Source organism: Pan paniscus, chromosome 17, assembly GCF_029289425.2.
Source record: "Pan paniscus chromosome 17, NHGRI_mPanPan1-v2.0_pri, whole genome shotgun sequence".
NCBI classification, from domain to species: Eukaryota; Metazoa; Chordata; class Mammalia; order Primates; family Hominidae; genus Pan; species Pan paniscus.
This window is the reverse complement of record NC_073266.2, coordinates 86,222,413-86,246,453: the sequence shown is the minus strand read 5'-3', so window position 1 is coordinate 86,246,453 and position 24,041 is coordinate 86,222,413. Positions and strand designations below refer to the sequence as shown.

General features: G+C 36.1%; 1 protein-coding gene across 2 annotated transcripts in view; it reads left to right on the top strand.

Moving 5' to 3' along the window:
• Positions 1-23,408, top strand: part of TMX3 (thioredoxin related transmembrane protein 3) — a 40,985-nt gene extending 17,577 nt beyond the window's left edge. For both annotated transcript variants that reach the window (XM_003827284.6, XM_055102596.1), the window contains 8 exons: positions 5,749-5,815; positions 9,346-9,444; positions 12,631-12,688; positions 12,873-12,926; positions 14,136-14,192; positions 16,001-16,130; positions 17,580-17,648; positions 19,905-23,408. In XM_003827284.6, coding sequence (XP_003827332.1) covers positions 5,749-5,815; positions 9,346-9,444; positions 12,631-12,688; positions 12,873-12,926; positions 14,136-14,192; positions 16,001-16,130; positions 17,580-17,648; positions 19,905-20,165 — 795 coding nt within the window. In that variant the 3' untranslated portion in view covers positions 20,166-23,408. The remainder of the gene's footprint in view (positions 1-5,748; positions 5,816-9,345; positions 9,445-12,630; positions 12,689-12,872; positions 12,927-14,135; positions 14,193-16,000; positions 16,131-17,579; positions 17,649-19,904) is intronic.
• The last annotated feature ends 633 nt before the right edge of the window (positions 23,409-24,041 follow it).

Sequence of the window (24,041 nt, the reverse complement as noted above, 5' to 3'; positions counted from 1 at the left end):
TATCAGATTTATTTACTGTGATATGTTTGGAAAGAGTAAACATGCTGATTCTTTACTACTGGTATTAGATTGCTTTTTATTAATAAATACCATCAGATTCGTAGCATTTAGGGATTTACATTAGTGCTTCTTGTTTTTTAAAATAAAAGTAGTGATGACAAGTGATACCTCAAACTCCTAAATTGGCTTACAAGTGGTGGATTATTGTGTGTGTGTTTGTGTGTATGTGTGTGTGTGTGTTGCAGATACAGTCTTTTTTGGGTCCTCAAACTGAGATAGTGGTCCTCAGTAAACAAATCAATAAACAGGATATCATAAGTGCTATGAAAAAACAAATTAAAGGCCAGGCGCAGTGCCTCATGCCTGTAATCCCAGCACTTTGGGAGGCCTAGACGGGTAGATCACCCGAGGTCAGGAATTCGAGACCAGCTTGGCCAACATGGTGAAATCCTATCTCTACTAAAAATACAAAAACTAGCCAGGCATGGTGGCACGTGCCTGTAGTCCTAGTTACTCGGGAGGCTGAGGCAGGAGAATCACTTGAACCCGGGAGGCAGAGGCTGCAGTGAGACGAGATTGCACCACTGCACTCCAGTCTGGGTGACAGAGTGTGACTCTGTCTCAAAAAAATAGTAATAATAATTAAGGCCGGGCCCAGTGGCTTACGCTTGTAATCCCAGCACTTTGGGAGGCCGAGGCAGGCAGATCACAAGGTCAGGAATTTGAGACCAGCCTGGCCAACATGTTAAAACTCCATCTCTACTAAAAATACAAAAATTAGCTGGGTGTGGTGGCGCACACCTGTAATCCCAGCTACTCAGAAGGCTGAGGCAGGAGAATTGCTTGAACCCAGGAGACAGAGGTTGCATCGAACCAAGATTGTGCCACTGTACTCCAGCCTGGGCGACAGAGTGAGACTCCATCTCAAATGATAGTAATAATAATTTAAAAAATTAAAAAACAGTGTAATAGTTGGGGCAAATAGGAGTGGGATGGGTACTGTAGGTTGATTGGTCAAGAAATGTTTGTCTCAGAAGAAAATACTTGAACTGAGACTTTTACATGATATGAAGGAGCCGTGCAAAGATCTGTGGATACAATACGCCAGAAACGAACAGATAACAGATGTCCAAAATGAGAACACACCTGACATGATACAGGAACAAAACAGTAGGCCAATGTGACTGTAGTGCCTACAGTGTGATGGGAAGTGGGTGGAGGGCAGTGTAGGCATTGTAAGTCATGGCAGTGCATGTGATGAGGTTGAAGTTGGTGAAGAACATGGATTGATGTTCTTGTTTAAGGACATTACTCTGTGCTAAGCGCAGAGTGCGTTAGATAGGTATGCGTAGATCCACAGATATCAACAGAACTTTTGCGGTAATCTAAGAAATTTGGGCTTGATGGTTAGTGAGGGTTGGGAAGGAGTGAAAGGATTGTTGTGTTTAGAAGATAGAATTGTCAGAGCTTGCTGATATGGAAGAATAGGGATGAATTGAGGGTGACTCTTAGATGTTTTGGTTTGAACAGTTGGGTAGGGGGTGGTGGTTGATGAACTTGAGGAATTTTGGAGAAGGAAGAAGTTGAAAATATGGAGAGTGAAAAGTGCTTTGAATTATTCATTTTAATTTGATTCAGCATGTCATATTAGGAATCTAAGCATCAAATAAGCAGTTGGACATAGGGGTCTAGAGTTAAGTCAAGGCTATGTAAAAGAACCTTCCCAGACATGGGAAGCAATTTTTTAAGGAAATGAGTAGGCCCAGAACCTGAGGTCAACAAAGGAAAGTGAGAAGAAATAGTAAATTAGGAAAAAGAGATGAGTTGGAAGCCAAGATGAAGTGTTTTAAAAGAAGTGAACAGTTTGTGTGAGAATTTTGCAAAGTGATCAAGAAAATAATGAGAGAAAAATAACCACAATGTGAGTCCACATGGAGGTTGTTGGTGGTTTTCAGAGGAGTAATGGGGAGAAAAACCTCATTGGTGTTTGAGAGACACTGATGGCGAGTAAGAAAGTGGAGACCACAAGTATAGTCTTCTCTTTAGGAAACTTTGAATGAGTAGGGGACCTTAGGAATTTGGCAGTAATTCAGGGGAATTATGAAAGAAATGAAGGGAGCTTTTCTTTTTTTTTCTTTTGAATCTATAAATTATAAAAAAATTGAAATATTTTTCACAAAGGTAAGTGAAACATTTCATTTCTTTTACATGATTTAATGTTTAAAGATTTTAAGATTACAGACTTGCCGAAGTAGGTGTTTAATGCTTCCTGCAATATGTATGTAGATGTTTATCTTATGTACCCCACAATGATTTTCAACTCCTGGAGGAACCTCAGTTTCTGGACAACTTAAACCCATTTTGGTTTGCCAAGTATTTTATGCGTATGCATTTACTTTTGGAGGGGAAGGTAATGTCACGGGATCCTTAGGGTGTCGTTTCACCAGCCAGAAACCTCTGTGGCCGCTGGCGCCTCTGCTTGGGTTTTGCTTGCACCCACTGGGCTTATTCTACCCACTCAGCCTGGCAGGCTGCCCTTGGCTCATGCTACCGGCCCAGATCCTGTGCCTGCCAAAGACGAGCCAGGCATAGAGCAGCAAGGGATATGTGAGTGAACAAGCTTGGAATCTGGCCACTGCGCACAGCCAGTCATGCTGGCTGCCACGGGGAAGGCAGCTCCAGGCACCTGCTCCATGTGAGGCTGCGGCTAGACCAGATGTACTGCAAGTGGCTTCCACTGCAAGAACCAGCATCTAGACAAGGGGAACGCAATGGTGCCTGAAAGCTCAGAGACGCCAGGAACTGCAGAGCCCTGAAGAGGGTGTTACAGTGTGTCACAGCCCTGACTTGGGGAGCCCCAAAGTCTGGGCTCCCAAAAGAGTTACAGCTCTTCTCTCCTTCTTGTCACCTGCAACATGGTGACTGGGGGGTATGTTTCAGCCCTGTTTGCATTACAGCCCCTTCAGTCCCTCCATTCAGTGGGTCCCAAGTTCTTGTCCCGCATCCAGGAAGAATGAGGTACATGGACAACTGGAGGATGAGCAAGGCGGAGAGGAGCTTCACTGAGCAACAGAATAGCTCTTAGGAGACCCGAGTAGGTAGCTCCTTTCCACAGGCAGGTCATCCGGACAAGTCTGTGTTTCGCTTAGTCTGGGGTTTTTACGTGCTCAGAATCGAGGAAGTGCATGCTGAATGGTCCATGGGTGGCCACAGTCAGGCCTGGAAAAGGCACGATCCACTTGGCTGAATAGTCATCAGTGAAGTTCTTATTCCAGGCCGTGGACTTCACCCAGAACTAGTAGCATGGCCCCCAGGCTTCAGGCACTCCCTGGCCTGAAGTTGGGGTTTTACTGGGGACCCACCCCTTCCTGCCTAGGAGCCTGTCTGACTCCCGCCGTCATCATCATACTGTCTATGGCACCCAGGCTGTTCATGCCGAGGAGCTAGCCTCCCTCCCACGCTTGTCAATGTCCAAAGTCTGGAGGAAGCCCAGGCACTGGTGGGAGCTGGCACGTCAGCGCCGCCCCAAGCACCCACACACACCCGGCTAAGTTGCGACAACACTCAGGCTCGGCCACAACTTTGCTTCAAAATCAGAGCAGGCGCTGGGAGCAGGGAGAGGCCAGGGAGCAGGAGCAGGCATAGGCATTTGTGAACCTGCAGGGGTTGGGGGGTGGGGGTGGCTGCTTTCTGGGCCCCGGAGAGCTCAGGGATGCCAGGGTCCAGAACCACTCCTGAGCAGCTTCAGCTACACCCGGGAGCGTGGGGCTCCCACCCCACGAACTTGGTAGCGGGTAGGACTCTCCCACTTGTTCCCGGCCCCTGCTGGCTCCACGGAGCGTGCAGCCCCGCCCCTGCTGCGCCTCCCCTGCTGCAGCTGGCATTCGCGCAGCAGCTGCTCCAGACGGGCTGCCACTGCCATGAGTAAGATGAGAAAAAGAGGCCACACTTGCCATCAGAGTCTCCGACAGCATTCCCAAAAGGTTTTTCTGGATCGCCTTAGTGTAACATAAAGGATTAAAATGGACTAGAATCTGACCTTCTTATGCATTTTTGTCTCCCAAGTCCAGTGAGCCACATTTTTGTATTAGAGATGAGAATTTATGCTAAGCCCTCATCTACAAAGCTTTGCAAGCAGTTGGCACTTGGAGTGCACCAGAGGGTTTGCTGTGTTCTAGGCGCTGGCACCATTTGACACCATCTTAATCCTCATATAACAATGGGGGTGTCTTAGGCCAAAATCCCTAGAACCCAGAGGGCCTGGGTGGGCATATATACAGCATCTGTTACATGAGCATATTTAGTATTTGTGTATTACTTCTATTAGTTTTTTAATTGGGCTTCTCAGCTAGTTTGTTTAGGCATTCTTTATTCCTGAAAATAGTAATATTTGTCATCTCTTTTAGTTTTAAGGATGTATTTGGAAAAGTCTGCTAGGGGAAGTAGTAGTTACTTCACAATAATATGAGGAGTTTTACTCCCATAGATGATTCTCAAATAAGTGCAAAGCCCATAATTTTGTGGTCTTCCCATATTTTGAATATTAATGTTTGTCCTTCAGAGCTTCATTAGCTTTACAACGGGTATTTATGAAAACCCCAGGAGATGCAGTAAGGGGGTACAAGGATGAATTTAGACAATTTCTGATTTCAGAATACTTACAGATGAATGAAGGAGATTGACATGCAGACTGTAACAGTAATAGAAGATGGTTGAAAAAAACACACGGGAGAGGAAGAGAGCTTCAGAATATGTGAGACTAGATGGCTGCAAGATTTGAGACTGTATCACTTGTGTTCTAGTAAGAACTATTCAGGGATATTGATGAAAGAGGGAGGTGCTGAATGTTGAAAAATACTTCCCAAGCATCTGTGTGGATGAGTTGCCAAGAGCAGGTGAATGGAGCATGCTTGATTAGAGCCTTTACCTAAGAGCTCTTGCACTGCCCTTAAAATTGTTATTTTCATAGTGCTATATCATTTTTAATAGTAATGTAACCAAATAATTCTGTATTATTTTCTCTCCCCTCAGATGTGCCTCCCTCCCTTTTTAATTTTTCCAGGATAACTGTCTTTATTTTATTGTTATTTTACTTCATTATCTACTCATTTACTTATTTGTCATTATTTTCAGTATTAACATGTTCGTGTAATAATTCTTTGTGGCTTACTCAAATTATTTGTCTTCTGATATTTGTTTTCTAGTATAATTTTTCTCTCAAAATAAGTACAGCTCAGCTATAAGCAGCTGGTACTTTCTGAATGATCCCTTATTACTACTGTAAGTGGCTTATGAAGCAGTTTACAGTTTAAGCAGTGCTCTCAGTTATGGTATCTGACATAACTCTCCTAATTGTTCTGTGAGGTAGGCAGTCTCAGTGTCTTTATTCCACAGATGAGGAAGCAGACTCCCCTAGGTAAAGTGGCTCATTATCACACAGCCAGTGAGTGGTGGGGAAGGACTTAAACCTGAATAGGCTGGTTGATGTTTAAGTCTGTTATCAGGTAAGAATAATCCATGGTTTTTACTATAGCAAACAGGACATTGTACAAGGGGATATATAAAAAGATTCAGATATACTTCTTGGATGAGTTTGGGATTGACTGTACTCTTTAACTGTTTGTGACATTCTTTTCTGTTATTTTTATGTGTGTTTGAGTTTTCTGGTATCTCAAGACTTTTGAAATTATAGTTACTAATTAGAATTTTTTAGTGATAAAAGTTATTTAAACTTCTGATTTTTTGCAGTATGTGACACTAAAAGAGATGCCGGCTGTGCTTGTTTTCAAAGATGAAACTTACTTTGTTTATGATGGTAAGTTCCAAATCTTTAACTCATGTAAAACATTTTAAAATTAAAATGTCTGTTATACAACTTAGGTGTAAAGATTATGTAAATGCTTCTACTGTTCAATGAGAATAACAGTTCTCATTACTTGAATGACTGATGTTTTGGGTTTTTTTTCACCCTTCAACTTACAATTGTTAGTTATTTTTATTCTGAGCTTTACCTACACAACATTCTTTTTGTTGTTGTTTGTTAAATTATATGCGTTTTTGAGGAATAAATTCTATGTGATTTTTGTACATTACTTTAAAATGTTCAGAATTCATTTTTTTGAAGTAACATTTCAGATACAGAAGAAGACTTGAAGAAATAACACGTGTTCAATAGTGTTGAAGCCCCTGTGTATCCCTCCCTAATGGCATTTCCCCTTAGCTGTTAGAAATGACTGCTTACCTGCTATTCAGCATTTCTTCATTGACGCATAATGCTTGGTCTATTTTTAAAATATTGTAATTGTAATATCAAACATACATCGTAGTAAAGAGAATGGTAAAGCCCTACATACCCATCACCGAAGTTAAACACTTACGAAGATCTTTGCCCATCATGACATTTGCTCCAACTTCAACTTTCAATTTGCTGAAGTGCTTTAAAGCAAATTGTAATGGCATTTCATCACCATGTGCTTTATATTACGCATCTCTTTACAAAATGTAGACTTTTTATTTTTAGATAAACCACATGCAGCTACAACAACTGACATCATTCCTTGGTATTTTGAAATACCTACTTTCGTGTTTTCCAAACCGTGCTCTGACCTAGGGCAGTGCAGCAAACTCACAGGGGCTACAGGGGATATTTTAAATTTCAAGGGAAGCAGTGAAATTCGACATCTGTAGGCCACCACAAAGCCACTCAAAAGCAAAAGTGAATGCAGACTCAGCTGATAGCATTCCTGCTAATATTCTAAATTCTAATTCAATAAAATTTAAAGTTCAATTTCTCGTTCTCACGAACTGTGTTTCAGTGCTCGGTGGGCTCCTGTGGCTTGTGGTTACCATGTTGGAGGCCAGATAGGGAACACCCATTCATTCAGAAATATTCTAGAATGTGTTTTTCTTACTGAATTCTATGTGACAGAAAGGAACCTAGGACTAGATGAGAGCAGTAGAGTTTGAATTGCTGAAATAATTCAAATGAGTAGAAGACTTAAGGAACAATTTGTTTTATTATAAGTAGCATTTTAATTGTTTTGACAGTCATAAGACTACATTTCTGATTTTTATTGTCTTTAAATAAATGTGAGAGCTGAATTTTATTTGTTTCTATAGATAATAACTACACACTTATGCTGTCATATAAAAGGTACTATCTACATACTTAACTTGACATTTTCATTTTATTTACAAAGTAATCTGTGAGGTAGGTAATAAGGCAGATAGATTAATACCCCAGGATTACAAAGGATATAGCTAAGAATGTTAGATAAGGAGACAGATGTGTAATTAAATAGCAGGTTTATCATATGCTTATTCAGCCATCCATTAATTGGATGTTTATTGAATGTCTGTATTAGACATTGGGCTTATAAAAGAACTTCAGAGAAACTTGTGTATTTGAAAATATGAGAAGGAAAATAATTTATAGCCACACCTAGTCTATTCACCTGCTCTTTGCTTGCAGTACTCCTCATATAATAAGCACTTAATGTATGTGATCTTATATTTGATCATTGCAACATTCCCTTAAAATCACTATTCTTACCATTTTACAGATAAAGAAACAGGATTAAAGATATTTTTTTTTCCAGGATAAAATAATCAATGATATAAAAATTCAGTCTTCAAATCTCATGTTCTTATTCCACTATGTGTTTCTTAGCAATTCAGAGAGGCACTTTGTTTCTTCCTTTAAAAAAAAAACAAAACACTGATCATATCTGTTTAAATATAAATATATTTAAATATAAACAGATATCAGGTTTTTGAGCCTGCCTAGGAAAGCATCCCCCTGTTATAGCTCAGTGTTCCAGATACATTCTCCCACGCTTAAGGAAGACAGGAATATGATGTTAAGTTTCTGTAGGTATTGTAAAGGCCCCATTTCTCTAACCTGCAGCGGTATTTAGAACCTGCCTGAAACATTCAGACAAAGCAAAGGCTTTACTTTGAATCCTTATTTAAATATTTAATTGTTGCTAATGTTTAGAAGCATTGGAATAGGGACTTGGGAGTATATTTCCTTTCTTACATATATAATTTCAGCTTTTATTTTAGATTCAGAGTCTACATGTGCAGGTTTGTTACATGGGTGTATTGGATGATGCTGAGGTTTGGGGTACAAATGATCCCATCACCCAGGTAATAAGCATAGTACCCAATAGGTAGTTTTTTTTAGCCCTTGTCCTCCTCCCCATCTCCCTAGTGTCTGTTATTCCCATCTTTATGTCCATATGTACCCAATGTTTACCGCCCACTTATAAATGAGAACTTGCGATATTTGGGATAGTTTATTTTCGAATGAAATTCAAATTGATCACTGTATGCAATCTCGTAGAAAATTTGCTTTTAGCATGCAGTGGACATTGTGGCCCAGTAATCAATTTCTAGTTTTATGTTTATTTTCCTAATTTGTAAATTTAAATCAATAAATTCTTTGAGATTTGCATTGCATCACTTATTTTATGGGTTTGATAACTTGAAAATGTTTTGTTTAGCAATGCAAGAAAAAGCATACCTTTCAAGAGGTCATTAAAATCCATTCTTCAACCAGATGTATTGGTAGGCTTTTATAGACATTTGCTTTACATCACCTTCTTTTTTATGCAATTGTAATAATTTTCAACAATTACTTGAGAATTACATTTCTAATTAGGATGTAATATTTCTCTTAGATATTATATTTTCTATCTGCTTAGCAGAGGAATTATTTTATATTGGAAAAAAGCTAAGGTACTGTGATTTTATATGTGTGTTTGTGTTAGTTGTACCTTTGAGAAAGAGTTGTAAACTAGGAAGACTATCATAAAGAGAGGAGAGCAAAGAAATTGTAATAAAAATTACCTGTAGTGCCATGACCCAAGTATAACCATTGATTCAGGGAAACCATTTAGGAATAACTGACTTCATTTTATCATTCTTTGAGTTTATCTTTTCATACTTTATCTTACGAAGTTACAGTTATACTGTTATGTATTGTATTGTAACCCATATTGTTTTGTAATCTGTTCAATTATAAGTTTTTTTTGAAAATTTATAAATGATCTTTGTCGACATATACCAAAATTTATTTAAATTATTTCCAATTTAGGATATTTTGATTATTTCCTTTATTTTTAATTATTTTTGTGCTATTTTTAATGATGCTATAATGAAGATTGCTTTGTGCATTAATCCTTCTGTACATTTGATTGTATGCTTGCAATAAATTCCTAAAAACAATATTTATGGAAGTATGATTCTCTGTCAGGCGTTTTATACCTATTATCAGATTAAAGCTATTATAACTCTTAAATTCATATTTATACTGTAATTTGTCAACTTTGTCTTGGTTTTAAGAGTATGAAGATGGTGATCTGTCGTCATGGATCAACAGGGAAAGGTTTCAGAATTACCTTGCTATGGATGGCTTCCTCTTGTATGAACTTGGAGACACAGGTAACAAGCATATGTACAAGTCTCCATTGTGTTACATGATTTTTCTTTATTTAAAAATCTTATTTTGTAGGAAATGAATTTAAGCTCGATTTCTCAACTTAATTTTTTATTTTAGATCTGAATGCCAGTTCTTTATGAGAACGTAAACTGATATTACCAGAAGATATACCTTTGCATGTGGGTCAGTGATTAAATAGATGGTTTTCTAATAGAACTGATGGTGACAAGGAAAACAAAAAGCCTGGGTAAAAAGAGAGTGAGAAAAATAACCAACTAAGAAGCTGTACTCAGAACTGATTTTGTAATAGGAGTTAAAATAAAATCTAGCACAACCTATTTATAAGGCCTGCTTTTACCTGTGAAAGGGAAAAATGTAACTTAAATTGGCATGGTTTCTTAAAGTTACGCTGTTGGAAATGACAGGCAACGCAAACACAAACACGAATACAAAAATGAAAGCTATAAGAAGCCGATTATATGGTCTCAGATGCAAACTATAAAAATTATAAGAAGCTAACTGTAAGTTTTAGGAGAAAGTGTTTTATAAATTTATAGCAAATTAGAAATAAGAAATATTGGTTATTGGTGCCACATTTGTTTCCATTAATAGCTTTATGATAAGTAGGATGAAAGTATAGCTTTTGAGTAAAACAATGAGAACATTTTATTCAAGACTTATTTTTTTTTAATGTAAGTAATAGGTATAGGGTTTCCTCTTCATGATCGCCTACTCTTAAATCTAATTAATAAAAATTAGAGACATTCTTACATGTTCTCCTGTTTGTAACGTTTTGGGGGATATTTCTGTTCTGTTCCTGAGCTTGCTTTTAATGTTCTGTGTCTAGTGATATTTCTGCCTTTGCTTATCTTTACAGAAGGAGCTGTGTATTAGCTCATTATTGGAAGTTGCCGGGGACAGTGTCAAAGACTGTGGTTTTACTTTCTGATTTTTTTTTTTTTTTTTTTTTGAGATAGAGTCTCTCTCTGTCGCCAGGCTGGAGTGCAGTGACGTGATCTCGGCTCACTGCAACCTCCACCTCCCTGGTTCAAGCAGTTCTCCTGCCTCAGCCTCCCAAGTAGCTGGGAATCAGCGTGCGCCACCACATCCAGCAAATTTTTGTATTCTTAGTAGAGACGGGATTTCACCATGTTGGCCAGGATGGGCTTGATCTCCTGACCTCGTGATCCGCACGCCTTGGCCTCCTAAAGTGCTGGGATTACAGGCGTGAGCCACCGTGCCCAGACTTTTTGATTCTTTCAGACTCACATGAAAGGAAGAGGGGGAAATGTAGGAATATAGTAGTCTTGCTTTGTATAGTAATCATAGGAAATAGCATGACCTTGAGGTGATTAAAACAGGTGGCTTTGGCTCAACTGAACACATCTTTTCCCAGATGAATTTGGAAACAGAAGTGTGCTGTGGCAGTGTTCTTTTATGTGTCTGACATAATTGCCCCTGTTAGGCATCAGCTGTGGTCGTGCCCCTGCCCTTCACCCCCACCTGTCCCCTGATGCTAGCACCATAGCAGCCTCCCGACGCTGTGCGGCTTCAGACACCTCATGTCTTTTCTCAGAAGTTCTAACTCTTGCCTACATCTCCAGCCTCATTTCACTCTAGCCTCACACTCTTCCTTCTTGAGCCACACTAACCTTTTAGTTTCTTTTATTGTTATTACTATTATTTTATCATTTTTACCCAGGTTTGCTTGATACCAGTTTCTTGAAAAGGCTGTGCCAATTGCACCAAAGCACGTTTTTACATACTTTTTTCTTTGCTTGGAAATACTCAGTTAATTCGTATTCTTCCATCAAACTCAGGCCAAATACTGCTTCCTTAGGAAAATCTTCACTGACCTCGTCAAACTACATTAATTTATGCTGTAATTTTTTATAGCAGCTTATTCTTATTTTTAATGGGACATTTATTTGATGAAAATGTCTACCAGTTCTATTGTGTTGTGCTTTCACAAGCGCAGAGCCTTGTCTGTGTTTGCTCATCACCATGTCCTCGGAACCAGCCCAGTGTGTGGTACATTATTTGACACTCAATAATTGTTGAATTAATAAATGTGAGAAACTGTGTCTGTGTTTCTCAGAATCCTGTTGGTCTATGGGAGAATGCTCTGCATGTTGTAGACATTTTGAAAAAAACTCATGAACCATTTGAAAATTAAAGAAGCATATAATACAAAAAAAGAATAGCAAACGAGATATTTCAGGAAGGTAGATGTCATTGTCAGCTGTTTTCATCAGAGAGTTAGAAGACTGAAGGTTGTGTAGAATTTAGACAGGTGTTTAAGCAGCATGGAATTAGAAGCAGCATTAAAATGCTGGGATAATACTGAAAGATTATGGATTTAATCCTACATGTATGTACCTGCTCTGAGCCAGGTTTATGCCCATATTTCTGTGCATCTAATCTTACTTAACTCTCCCAATAACTCTATGAAATATATATTAGTTTTTGGAAATAAGTTGAAGTTTACTGAGGCACTTCCCTGTTCCCCTGTGGCTTGGTATGGTGCCTAGAACATGATAGACACTGCCTGATGGCAGTGTTTGGCTTTCTGATTCTAACACCACTCTTCTGGTTATTACATCATGCCGGCTTCCTAGAAGATATCAGGATACATATGCTTTATGTTGTATTTAGGGTTAAGTAAATGTGAGTCAGTTTAATTCTGCATATTATAACTGGCAAGTACTGAACCATGGTACCAAAGTCAACGGCCATGTAAAAATCATTTTCTTATTCTTCTAGACCATTGTTTTAGAGCTACAGTAATTCTTAGCAAACTTGTTTTTAATCAACTTATTTCCTATGCTTTTAGCCTTTGAAAAAATAGTTATCTTAGTCAATTTGTAGGGTGTAAGGAAAAAATACAATTCAAGCTTGTAAGTTGGTATAAAAAATACTGTTTAAGTGTATAAATTATTACATATTTATTCTTATTTATATTTTGGGGTGGGACGTGGAAGGGAATTTGTCACTGGAGTTGACTAATTCACTGATTCACTCTACAAACATACACCATAATATGTTGATTTAATTTGATACAACATGTAGGGTGATTGGAATTAAATTCTAGAAATACTTTATTAATTTCCTACTCAGAACTAAAGCGATAATTGACCAGTTTGTGTAATAAGGGTGATTGAATTCAGATGTGTCATTCTTTATTTCAGGAAAGCTTGTGGCTCTTGCAGTTATTGATGAGAAAAATACATCAGTTGAACATACCAGGTATAATGCCTTGATATAGTTTTAAGCTTCAGATGTTCATTTCAGACTATATGGCTTTAGATAGACTTGATATGGTATCTTACTTTTCCTGCAGCAATTAGATGTAAGACAGCAGATACTATCATTGAAAAATTATGTTTTTCAAGTGCAGAGATGAACTATTCATATGTTTGTTCTTCTACAGATTGAAGTCAATTATCCAGGAAGTTGCAAGAGATTACAGAGACCTCTTCCATAGGTAGGTGCTTATATTCTGAGAGATTCCTTTATTTTTGTTTAATACCATTTTGTAATTTAGTAAAGCAAACTTAGTAGTATTCATGCTTTTAGAGGTGAATCAAAGAAGTGAAGTTAAATAACAGTAATCCTCGCTTAGCCACAGGAGATACGTTCCAAGACCCCCAGTGGGTGACTGAAACTTTGCATAGAATGGAATGCTACATATACCATAATTTTGTCTGTACCTACATACTTATGATAAAGTTTAATTTGTACATTAGGTACAGTAAGAGATCAACAACAGTAATTAATAATAAAATAGAACAATTATAACAATACAGTATAGTAAAAATTATGTATATGTTTATTTCTGGAATTTTTCATTTAATATTTTCAGACCATGGTTGACCATGGGGAACTGAAACCACAGAAAGTGAATCTATGGATAAGGGGGGACTACTGTATAGCACATTGCATTTTAGCGTGAATTGTCTGGATCTTGAAATTCATTGATGGTATGTCCTGCAAGCTAAAAAAAGAGACACTTTGATCTATAATTTGTATCATACCTGCTTCTTGATAGGATTTGAGATGCATTTTATGTAAATAAAATATGCACATGTACTTATAATTGGACATAAATGACTGATCAGAAGTCAGAGATAGGCAGATAATTATTCTAACAGAAACTCAAAAGAATAACCAAATAAAAAATGGCATCAGAAATACATATATTTTTACTTTATGCTGAATCATTGTTGCTATCATAAAAAAAGACAGTCAATATAAATGTATTTTATTATTGAATTATTATTTCTTTCCTATTCTGAATCTTCTAATGATGGGTCATTGTATAGTTTTCTTACATAGTATGTGGCGTCTTCTGATTAGTCCTTTTTTATAGAGAAAATAGGAATTTTTCTTAAACATATTTCAGGTAGAATAGCAGATATTTCCCTGAATTTTAAATATGCATAAACCAAGTAGAAATGTCTTAGAATTTCCTCTACTCGTGTATTTGTATCTCAGAAGCCAGTAGAATTTACACTTTTAGCAGTATTTATTGTATATGATTTACATGTGAGATGTTTACAGTTTCTGGGCTTACTGAGGCCTAAATTTAACTTCATTGTTTTATTTACTTTTTTGCTATTTAATGAGCTTTCTCTCTCTCTCTCTCCCCACCCCCTCTCCTTTTATTTATTTATTTTTGGTTGTTGGTGGTTAGGGATTTTCAGTTTGGCCACATGGATGGAAATGACTACATAAATACCTTGCTGATGGAGTAAGTAAAGTGCTGAATGATTTTGCTATCAAATCTATTAATTTTTAAATTTGTTTCTGAGATACAGGTAGAAGGATTAAATAGCTGAAAAACCGCAAACAGTTGACATATTCAGATGCAGATATTCTCCCATTAAATATTTTACTTTAGTTTTCCAATTCTGTATTTGGAACTTACTGACTTTAATATTGGTCTATAGTAAAAAAAAAAAAAATTATCTCCTGATTTAATGTTTTCTAGTATTTTGAGAAGCCATTATTCCAAAACGTGTAAATTTCATGGCTTCTACTTAATGCATACCTTGAGAAGTTCTGTTTTAATGGGCAATATAACTATTAAATAGAAAATGTTTAGCATTCAAAAACTAATTGTTCTAGAATTGAATAGACTAACTTTGTAAGAAAATACGCAATTTTAAAATTTTTATCTGTTTAAAATTTATATAAAGACTATTACATAGAAAATGTTTAGCATTCAAAAACGAATTGTTCTAGAATTTGAGTAGACTAAATTTGTAGGAAAATATGTAGTTTTAAAATAATTTTTATCTAAAATTATGATGTAGAGATTTAATTTGCCACTTCACAAGACTGATATTAGAAAACATTTACCAAACCCTGTACTGAATTAATAAATGTGAAACAAGAAGCCACGCTATTCAGTGAACATTTAGTGAGTATTTACTGTATGTTGTACACTATATTAGACACCGTTGATGGAAAAATGAATAGAGTCCCTTTCTTTAAATGCTTGTAGTCCACTGGATAAGACCACAGATGTTAGTTACAGAACTGTATGAAAAGATCTATGTAGGACAGGGCTGGGATAGAGATACTTTCCCATCCTCACCTCTGCCACCCTGCCACCTGCTCCCAGTGCACACTAAGGTGGAAGGGCTCAGGAAACATTTTCTGGAAGAGGCAATAATTAAGAAAATGTCTAAAGAGTGAGAAGTTAGCTGAATGAAGAACACAGGGATAGTATTTCAGGCAGAACATAATAGCAAGTATGACAGGTAGTAGGAAAACTGGGCTTAGGAGAGTGCTAGAGAGATAAGCTAGTCTCTAAATGAAGATGGGGAAATCTCACTAGAGACACACTAACTCTTAGCCTCATTGAGGGCCCAGTGGAAGCTTAACAACATGATGCTGTGCTTTGGTTTTCTCTAGCTTTGCTTAGTATCATAGATGTAGCAAATGCCTTCATTTGTTATTGCAATGTATTAGGTTATTTTGGTGTCTTCTATTTTCTAAGTAAGAACACTGAGCGAGGAAGGGAGTGAACTTAACAAATCTGAAGTAACATTCATCATCTTCAGCTAAATCTTGAAATGTAGCATCACCTTACTTCATTTATTATCCCTCTCATTTCAGTAAGAACTTAAGAGGATTTGCCAAAGATTAAAGTACCAGATGTAGGATATAATGAAGAATCAAGAGAAAAAAAGTATCTATACAATTATTAAAGGGACTGTTGACCCTTGAACAACATAAGTTTGAATTGTGCAGACCACCCATAGGAATTTTTTTCAATACATATATTATAAAATTTTTTTGAGATTTTTGATAATTTGAAAAGACTTAAAGATGAATTGCGTATCCTAGAAATATCAAACAAATTAAAAAGGTATGTCATGAATGCATAAAATACATGTAAATACTAGGTCTATTTGATCATTTTCTACCATAAAATATGCACAAATTTATTAAATAGCTTCTATAATTATGGCTACTGAGATATAAATGAATATCAGAATACTTGCTATTGCTGTGTTTAATGTATATTTTGATTTGTTTTTATATTTTCAGTGAATTGACAGTCCCAACTGTAGTTGTACTGAATACTTCAAACCAGCAATATTTCTTGCTAGATAGACAGATTAAGAATGTTGAAGACATGGTCCAGTTTATTAATAACATTTTGGATGGCACAGTAGAAGTAAGTTGTTCACTTCTGTTTCAAAGAGATGATGGACAGGGGGTAGAGGAGAAACTAGTTAATTTCTTTACTTGTGATTCTGAAAAGAATAGTTGGCCATCACCCAGAGTAGAGGGCCGGACCTCCATACATTGCTTCTGTCCAATTATAGGCAGAGTAGAGGTACATTCTCCCAGATACAGAAAGTTCTTCTGTGGCAGAGGTTGCCAAAAGATGGAAGTGTCCTTTTATGGGTTATTTGGAGGGTATTTTTGGTTGTCATGGTGATGGGGAGGTGCTGTTGGCTAAGGTTGAGGCTTAGGGGTGCTAGGAAGTCTGCACTGTGTGGGGTAATCTTAATAGTGAACTTGCCTGTCTCTTAGTATGTTTCTAGGTCCAAAAGTACAATTGGATTAAGTTGTTAGGATTGGTTTTCTAAGAAAATCTGCAAATAAGATAACAATTTCTCAAGAAATGAGGAAATTTATTGAGAGTAAAAGCCCCCGTGGAGAGTTCTAGACTTAATCCTATAAAATATTTCTCAGAAATAAGTGAATAGTCTTAATTTTCTATTTTTTTCTATAAATTTTAACTGCAGTGTTTTTCAAACTGTGAATTGCAACCTATATTAGAAAGTCATGAAACCACCGCAAGTCGCAATCAGGTTGTGACCAGCATGCATCTTAATTCAATAGACTAGGATAAAATTTAAAAGAAAGTGCCTTCATTGCTTTTGTGAAATGTAATTACTAGTTTTTGAGAGTTGTTTCAGTTTTACACAAACTTTATTTAAAATTTGCTTACAGAGTAACAAACATAACTACTTTCAGTCAAGGTGAAGAAGTTTGAAAAACAATCAAATAGTTAAGAATATTTTTGAAAATAATTTGTTGAAATGAAACTCTCACCTATATAAATAATCAGCCTTCTATTTTTAAGTTAGTGGAATGCAACTCAGACTGTTTAACAACAGATTTTATTGTCTCATAGAGCTTGGAAATTTAAAAAATGAGCCAGATTGCAGGTATGGCCGAATATAGGATTTGAGTGATTTTCATCAGGAATTTTTCACTCTCTTCCCTTCAGCACTTTCATCCTCAGGGAGGCTGTCCCTGCACAGTAGCAAAGGTATCCTGCAGCAGCTCTGGTTTTGCGGTCCCAGCTAAACTCAAAAGCTGGTTAGGCTGTACTCAGGGGTGGGTCAGCTTCAGCCAAGCTGTGTGGGTTATGAATAGAGGAGGAGGAATTGTTTAGAGTAGAATCAGGGTGAATTAACACAAGCAGGCAGGAGGAATGCTGGACATTTCACAGACAAAAAACAACACAGTAAATGTTTACCACATGGCCTTTTCAGGTGATTATGTAATATTTTGAAGTCAACCATTTGGCCTGCAATTGTAAGGTTATGTAACACCAAGTAAATGAAGTAATGGTACTTAAATAATTTATTTTTCTTTTCCTTTTTTGAAGGCCCAAGGAGGTGATAGCATTTTGCAGAGATTGAAAAGGATAGTATTTGATGCCAAATCTACTATTGTGGTAAGTTGTGACAGTTTATGTCATTGATAATGAAGAAGATATAGGTTATGTCTAGCTGTGTTAAAAATCTGAATTTGAAAAGATTAGGTCAAAATATGTCTTTTTAATTTGCAGGATATGACTAGTCAGTATTTAAGAAAATATATTCATTAGGTGGAAATTGTTTCTCATTGTTTATATGATTGATGAGTTAAAACTAAAATTCAGAATCAATTAACTTGATAGTATAATTTAAAAGATTTTATCTCTGCAACCTGCCATGTAAAGTTTTTACTTAGTAATTTCTATGATTTGTTGAAAGTGCAGATAATATGAAATTTTTAGTTCCATTACGTGCTGTCTTCTGTAAATTGGTCATTTTTGTTAAAAGAAAATGATGTGTGCTGGGAAGTCACTTTTTATTTTGCAGGAGTCAAAATAAAATTTTAGATCTTACAATTTTAAACATCCGTGTTAATTCTGTACTTTTCCCTAGTTGGTAAATAATTAAGATCATTTACAGATGTTTTTCCTTCTTCCCTTCTTCTCTCCTTCCTTTTTTTTTCTTTTATTCTTTTTATAGAACACTTTAAAAGTGGAATTAAAATGTGATGGATCAAATCCTTTCTAACAGTGTTTACTTTCATTTGTTTGTCCCAGTGTTTATTCACAGTTGTTATATGTAAGTAGAATATCAACAGTGGTAGACGAATTGACATGTCTGCCCCTAATTACCCGTCTCTCTTGTTTTTATAATTATACTTTCTAAATACATTTCCTTGACTTTCTTCACTGTCACCTCTCACCTGATTATTTCTGCTATTCTAATTTCCTCTTCCTTTCACTCTATCAAACTAATGCTCACGCTGTCAAACTAATTAGATCTGTTGTATTTCCCCTGGATTTCTTTGAAGCATCCTTTCCTTGACATTCTCCTTTCCGTGCTGCTGTGAGTATCACTACTCCCCTGCTCCTGCCCCATTCTTCAGTGTTTTTCAGCATCCCTTTCCTCCCTTTCCCCTTTGCAGTCCCTGGGTCTGAACCTTCTCGCTTGAAACTCTTACGAAATTGTTCTTCCTCTCCCAGCTTTAACTGTCAATCAACTTGACAGCAGAGGAATTCTTAAATTTGTTTGAGCCCTAAACTTAGTTCCTGTTGTCCTTCTCGAGCTCTTACATGGGCATTTTCATTCACCGTGGCCCAAAGCAATCATAAAAATATAGCTAACATTTTTTGGTTAGAAGTAAATTCTGGGACTCTTTGTTTTTTTCCTTGCATAGTATTCTTCAGTTTGCTTTACTTTCATGTTGCCACGAGCATGGATTAGGCCCTAATCACATTCTGTCTAGCTGCTGGTCTCTTTCACCTGGTTTCCATACTTCCACTTGCCCAGTCTCCAATCTATATTGTATTCCACTACACAGTTAATATTACTAATATAATCGATTTTGATCACTTTCCTTCCCTTTTCCAGGGGTGTACATCAGAATACTCTGTCCATCTAAAGTATTTTCCTCGTTGGTTTTTGAATATTAGCTTTTGCTAGTGCAAATTGCCTGGTGCTCACTTGTCCCATATCCTGCCTCCTTCTCACTCATCCTTAAATTCCTACCTAAAACACACCTTTATTCTGTGAAACTTTATTATCTCAATCCAAAGTGATCTTTTTCTTTGAACTTGTCTGTGTTCTCAAGAGTTATCATTGCAATTCATGCAGTATATTCTAGTTGAAAACCCTATTCATTAAAATTACTTTTACTTTCCTGGGAGCTATGAAGACAGTATGTAAATTGAGGGAAATTAGTCAATGAAGTTTTACTACTAACCAGATAAGTAAAAAATATTAAAAATGTCATGTGAAAAGAGTATATGTGTACCTTCTTTGTGGTAAATAACCCAGCCTTCTCCATAAGCAGATTCCTGTAGTTCAGGAAACAACTCTAAAGCTGCTGGATGCACATAGTAAGCACCTTAAAGAGACCTTTGTGGTTAATGTAGAAAAGTCAGTGTCTTTAGGAAAGGCTGTAGAATAGTGGATGTCTTTTTCTGTTGCTAATAGCTGGTTCTGCACACACATGCTTATGTATGTGCATATAGAAATTATATCTCTTAACAGTGTCTTTCACATGGTAGTTACTGCTGAAATGATTGATTCATTGGAACTAAAAACAAGCTGAATAGCAACAAGAGAAATCTATAGTGGTTTCAAGTTCATTTCATGCTATATATATCAGAATTACATGTGAAGGGAACTGAGTTTTAATTCTCTTTCCACAGTCTATATTCAAGAGCTCACCACTGATGGGCTGCTTTCTCTTTGGCCTGCCACTGGGTGTCATCAGTATCATGTGCTATGGAATCTACACAGCCGACACAGATGGAGGTTATATAGAAGAACGATATGAAGTGTCTAAAAGTGAAAATGAAAACCAAGAACAGGTAGAAGAGAGCAAAGAACAGCAGGAGCCCAGCAGTGGAGGATCTGTAGTGCCTACAGCGCAGGAGCCCAAGGATGTATTAGAAAAGAAGAAAGATTGAGACTTGATGACTATAAAATATTTGATAGGACTTCAAATTATTAAAGAGTCTATTTATTGAATTTAGACATTTAATCATGATCTTTACAGAAAAGAACATGTTATTCGTATTTTGCTAATATCAACTGCATGGATTAAAGTAGTCCCTCCATACATGGGGAAGTGTTTGGAGCAAAGAGATGAACAGTTTATCTGAAACAAACACAGAGCACTCCATCAAAATTTACCTGATCTTTGTGATTAGAACAGGACAATTCTATTTGCATGTTTCTCTATCTGAATATTCTGTGACAAAAAGTTAAGATTCTTGGGCAGAATATTTAAATTGGTCAGTCAGGTAGAAGATACATGTGTGATATAGAAAAATAGTGCCTCTCCTGCTGCCATCTGTTTCCCTCATATATTTTGGACAAGATTTATATGGACAAAATTAAGTCTTTAAAATTTAGGCACTTTAAGAACTAATAACTTTTTCCATGTATCAAGATTATGAGGTTAAAAATAATGTGGTTTTATATAGCATAGTGGTTTTATTTTGTTAGTTATTTTTAAAGGAGAAGAAATGTTACTTTTTAACTTTATACTCAGTTGCATTATCATAAAATTTTCATATATGCCTAGATAATGGGGAAAAAAGTCTTGTGATTGACTCGCAAAATGAACAGGATTTACTGAGTAGAGGTTTCAGCCCATTCCTTGGAATACTCCTAACAGGTATTTCATCAGTCATCGTAGGTTGGGGAAGGGTCTCTATTAATCCTACTCTGCTTTAGCCAGAACAGCCTAGTATTTTATTTCTATTTTATATATTGAGATTTCTTCTAACATTTCCTTTGATAAAAATCTTCTGCTTTTTGAAAAGTGGTATGTATCATATTTTTATGTTTCTGGTGTGTAAACTTCATGGTAACTTCTACTCTAGAATACGTACGTATGCACCCACAGACACACACAGTTTATTGACACATCTATTATGTAATGCTGTAGACCTGTCCGTGTCTGCTTCATAAGGAGTAACGACTGACATTAGCATGTCCAGTGACAAGTCACATCCGGTGTAAAAAAAAGACATCAGCCAGTTACCTTCTCCATTTTCTTAGTTCTGTCACCCATTTCGTCAGGTGACCTCTCATCTTCTATAAACTAATACAGGAATTCTTTCCAAAGCAATGTCTAAAAACTCTTTTTTTTAAAGTAACAGTTTGGTATGTTTATTGTAGATAAATTATTTTTGAGGCCTTCATTTTAGCTAAGTTTAGAATTTATATTAGGCAACTATGATTTGAGTGGTTATTCATTGAGTAATTTTCCACTGTAAAGAATTTTATTGAACATTTATTAAAAAATAATGTAATGCATGGTCAAAAAATATGTAATTCATGGTCTGGACACTGACGTTGTTTAGGGATTTCGTCATCAAGGACAGCCTTCTGTTGTTTCTAATGCCATACTAATCAAGACTGTAGGGACACTTGCATCTTAAGTACTAAGGAATTACTAGTGATTGTTTTATTTTATCCATGTACTCTTTTAGTATTTAATAATTAAATACCTATTCTTAGTGTTTGACACTCCATATTTCTTTTTTTTGGAAATGAAACAAATATGCAGTCCAAAATTCAGGAACTACTAGAGTGAAATGATATTAAGTGGAAACCAGAGATAAATGCTGTTAATTTAACAAGTAGATTCTTCTCCAAAGAATAATGAGTGATTCTTGGGAAGATAAATGTTAATGTTCCCAATAGTCAAGCTTGTTTTGCAGTAGTGAAAAGCTTAGATGAGTACAGATGCCTCATTTGAAACTCAGCCTAGTAAGGAAGTGAAAACTTAGCAGTCAGTGACATGGGGAAATAGTTATAGAAAATGTCATTGAATTTTTTCATATTTATAGTTAGTCATTTACATATTTTTGTCTTGTTGATCATTATCTGTAAATGAAAGACCTTAATAGGAAAAAAAGAGTAAAGCTCAGTGTGAATGCAAACATCCACAAAATATGATCTTCGTTTATATTCTGTGATGTTGTTTATAAATGAATGCCTCAGTTCTCTGCCACCCTTTTCACAGCTTTGTACTGTTTGCCTTATATTCTATTTGTGCTTTTAAAGTGTGTCTGTTGGGAAAACAAAATGTGTAGGTGGTTTGTAAGTGAATAATTTTTATTTCTTCTTGTATTAAAATTTTGCTTTCTTCTCTACTTTGGGAGATGTTTATTTACATTGTCAGACTATTCACAAAACAGATTTTAAAATTTGTTTGCTCGTATGCTATTCCCTTCAATGTGATATCAGAGATTACTATGAATGTTAGTTTCATTCCGTGAAACATTACTTCCATATAAAGACAGATCTCTTAATAAGTGAATCTAGTGGAAGAACATAGGTATCATTCTAATTCCATGATAAATTTTGTCATGACTCTATATGAATAATGGGGTCCTTCAGGAAGTTGGAATTTTTGCCTTCTCTTAATTGCAGTGAAGTTCTCTTTATAACTTCTAAAATTCAGAATTCTAGATCCTTGCTTTTGCAGAATTTGGTGCTCAGACAATATTTAAGGACATTTCAGCGAGACAAAGTGCATGTTTTTATCGAGTACCCTGTGCACCACATTATATCTGGCAATTCTTTTTGTTTCATTATGTGCATCAATATTTTTCTCAGCTACTATTACCTGAAACTTGTTTAACATGTATTAGACCTAGAATTTTCATTTTCTTTCTCACATAGTTGCTTCCTGGTATCTGATTTAGAAATAACATTTAAATGCCAAATATCTGGGGGATTGAAGGAAGGGTCTATATGAGCAGGTAAATTAGCAGTACTGTTATTGTTTAGTGGATATTGTTAGTGACTTTTTGTGTGTGTTTTGCTTTGGGACCTTTTTATTTTGGTGTTGCAAAAAGTAACAGATATTTTCATCATTGCTTCATACGACATGGAGTTAGGACAGGGAAAAATCATTCAACACTCCTTATGCATTAAATGATCAAATAAACCAGTGTGGGATATTAAGACTATCAATTGGTGGGATTAGGCTTGACATTTTATTTTTATAAATATATATTTTTTCTGAATGTGTCTGAGTCCAAGAGTGGGCAAAAAATAATTTTCTACTTTGGACTAATCTATAGAGGTTTTTGAAAGTCTGCATTACTAACTTGTTGAATTCATGATATTCTGCCTATGGCACAAATTGTAAACCTTTGTTTTTCTAAAATAAAGTAATTGAAAACCTGCAATTGTTTCTAATTTTTACTGTGTATCCTGGTTGTTTGCAGTATGAATAGTTCTGTGTACAAGGACAACAGCTACGACCATATCTTCCAGAAAGTGTTTACTTTTATTAAAATTATAATTGTAGAAATATAGAATTTTAGAGATGAGAGAGATCAGATTGCAGCCTAATTCTACTATATTACAAATAAAGAACCTGAGATTCATAGGTTTGATATAGTTTGTATTTGACAAACCTGGTAATTGTACAGTAAAAAGCATATCTTATAGTTTATTTTGAGAAGAATCAATCCTTAAGTCAACTGCTAAATTATCTTTGACAGCACACAACCACAATTAAAACCTCAAGTTTTTAAAAATTTGGTTTTAAATAGCATCAGGTATATTAGGAAAAAAAGGCTTTATACAAACGTTAATTTTAAAAATAATTTCTTTTATATATATTTATTTTTAACAAGGACATATCTTTTAATGAGAGTGACAGGCACAGGAATAACAGCCCAAAACATGGACCCACAAACCTGTGAATTTGCAGACTGGCTGGTTAGGATGGGCCTCTTCTGATACGAGTGACCGAAATTTCTCAGGAGTGTGATGGAGGTTCTCGTCTCTGTTGTGTGGCTGTATTGCACTGTGTG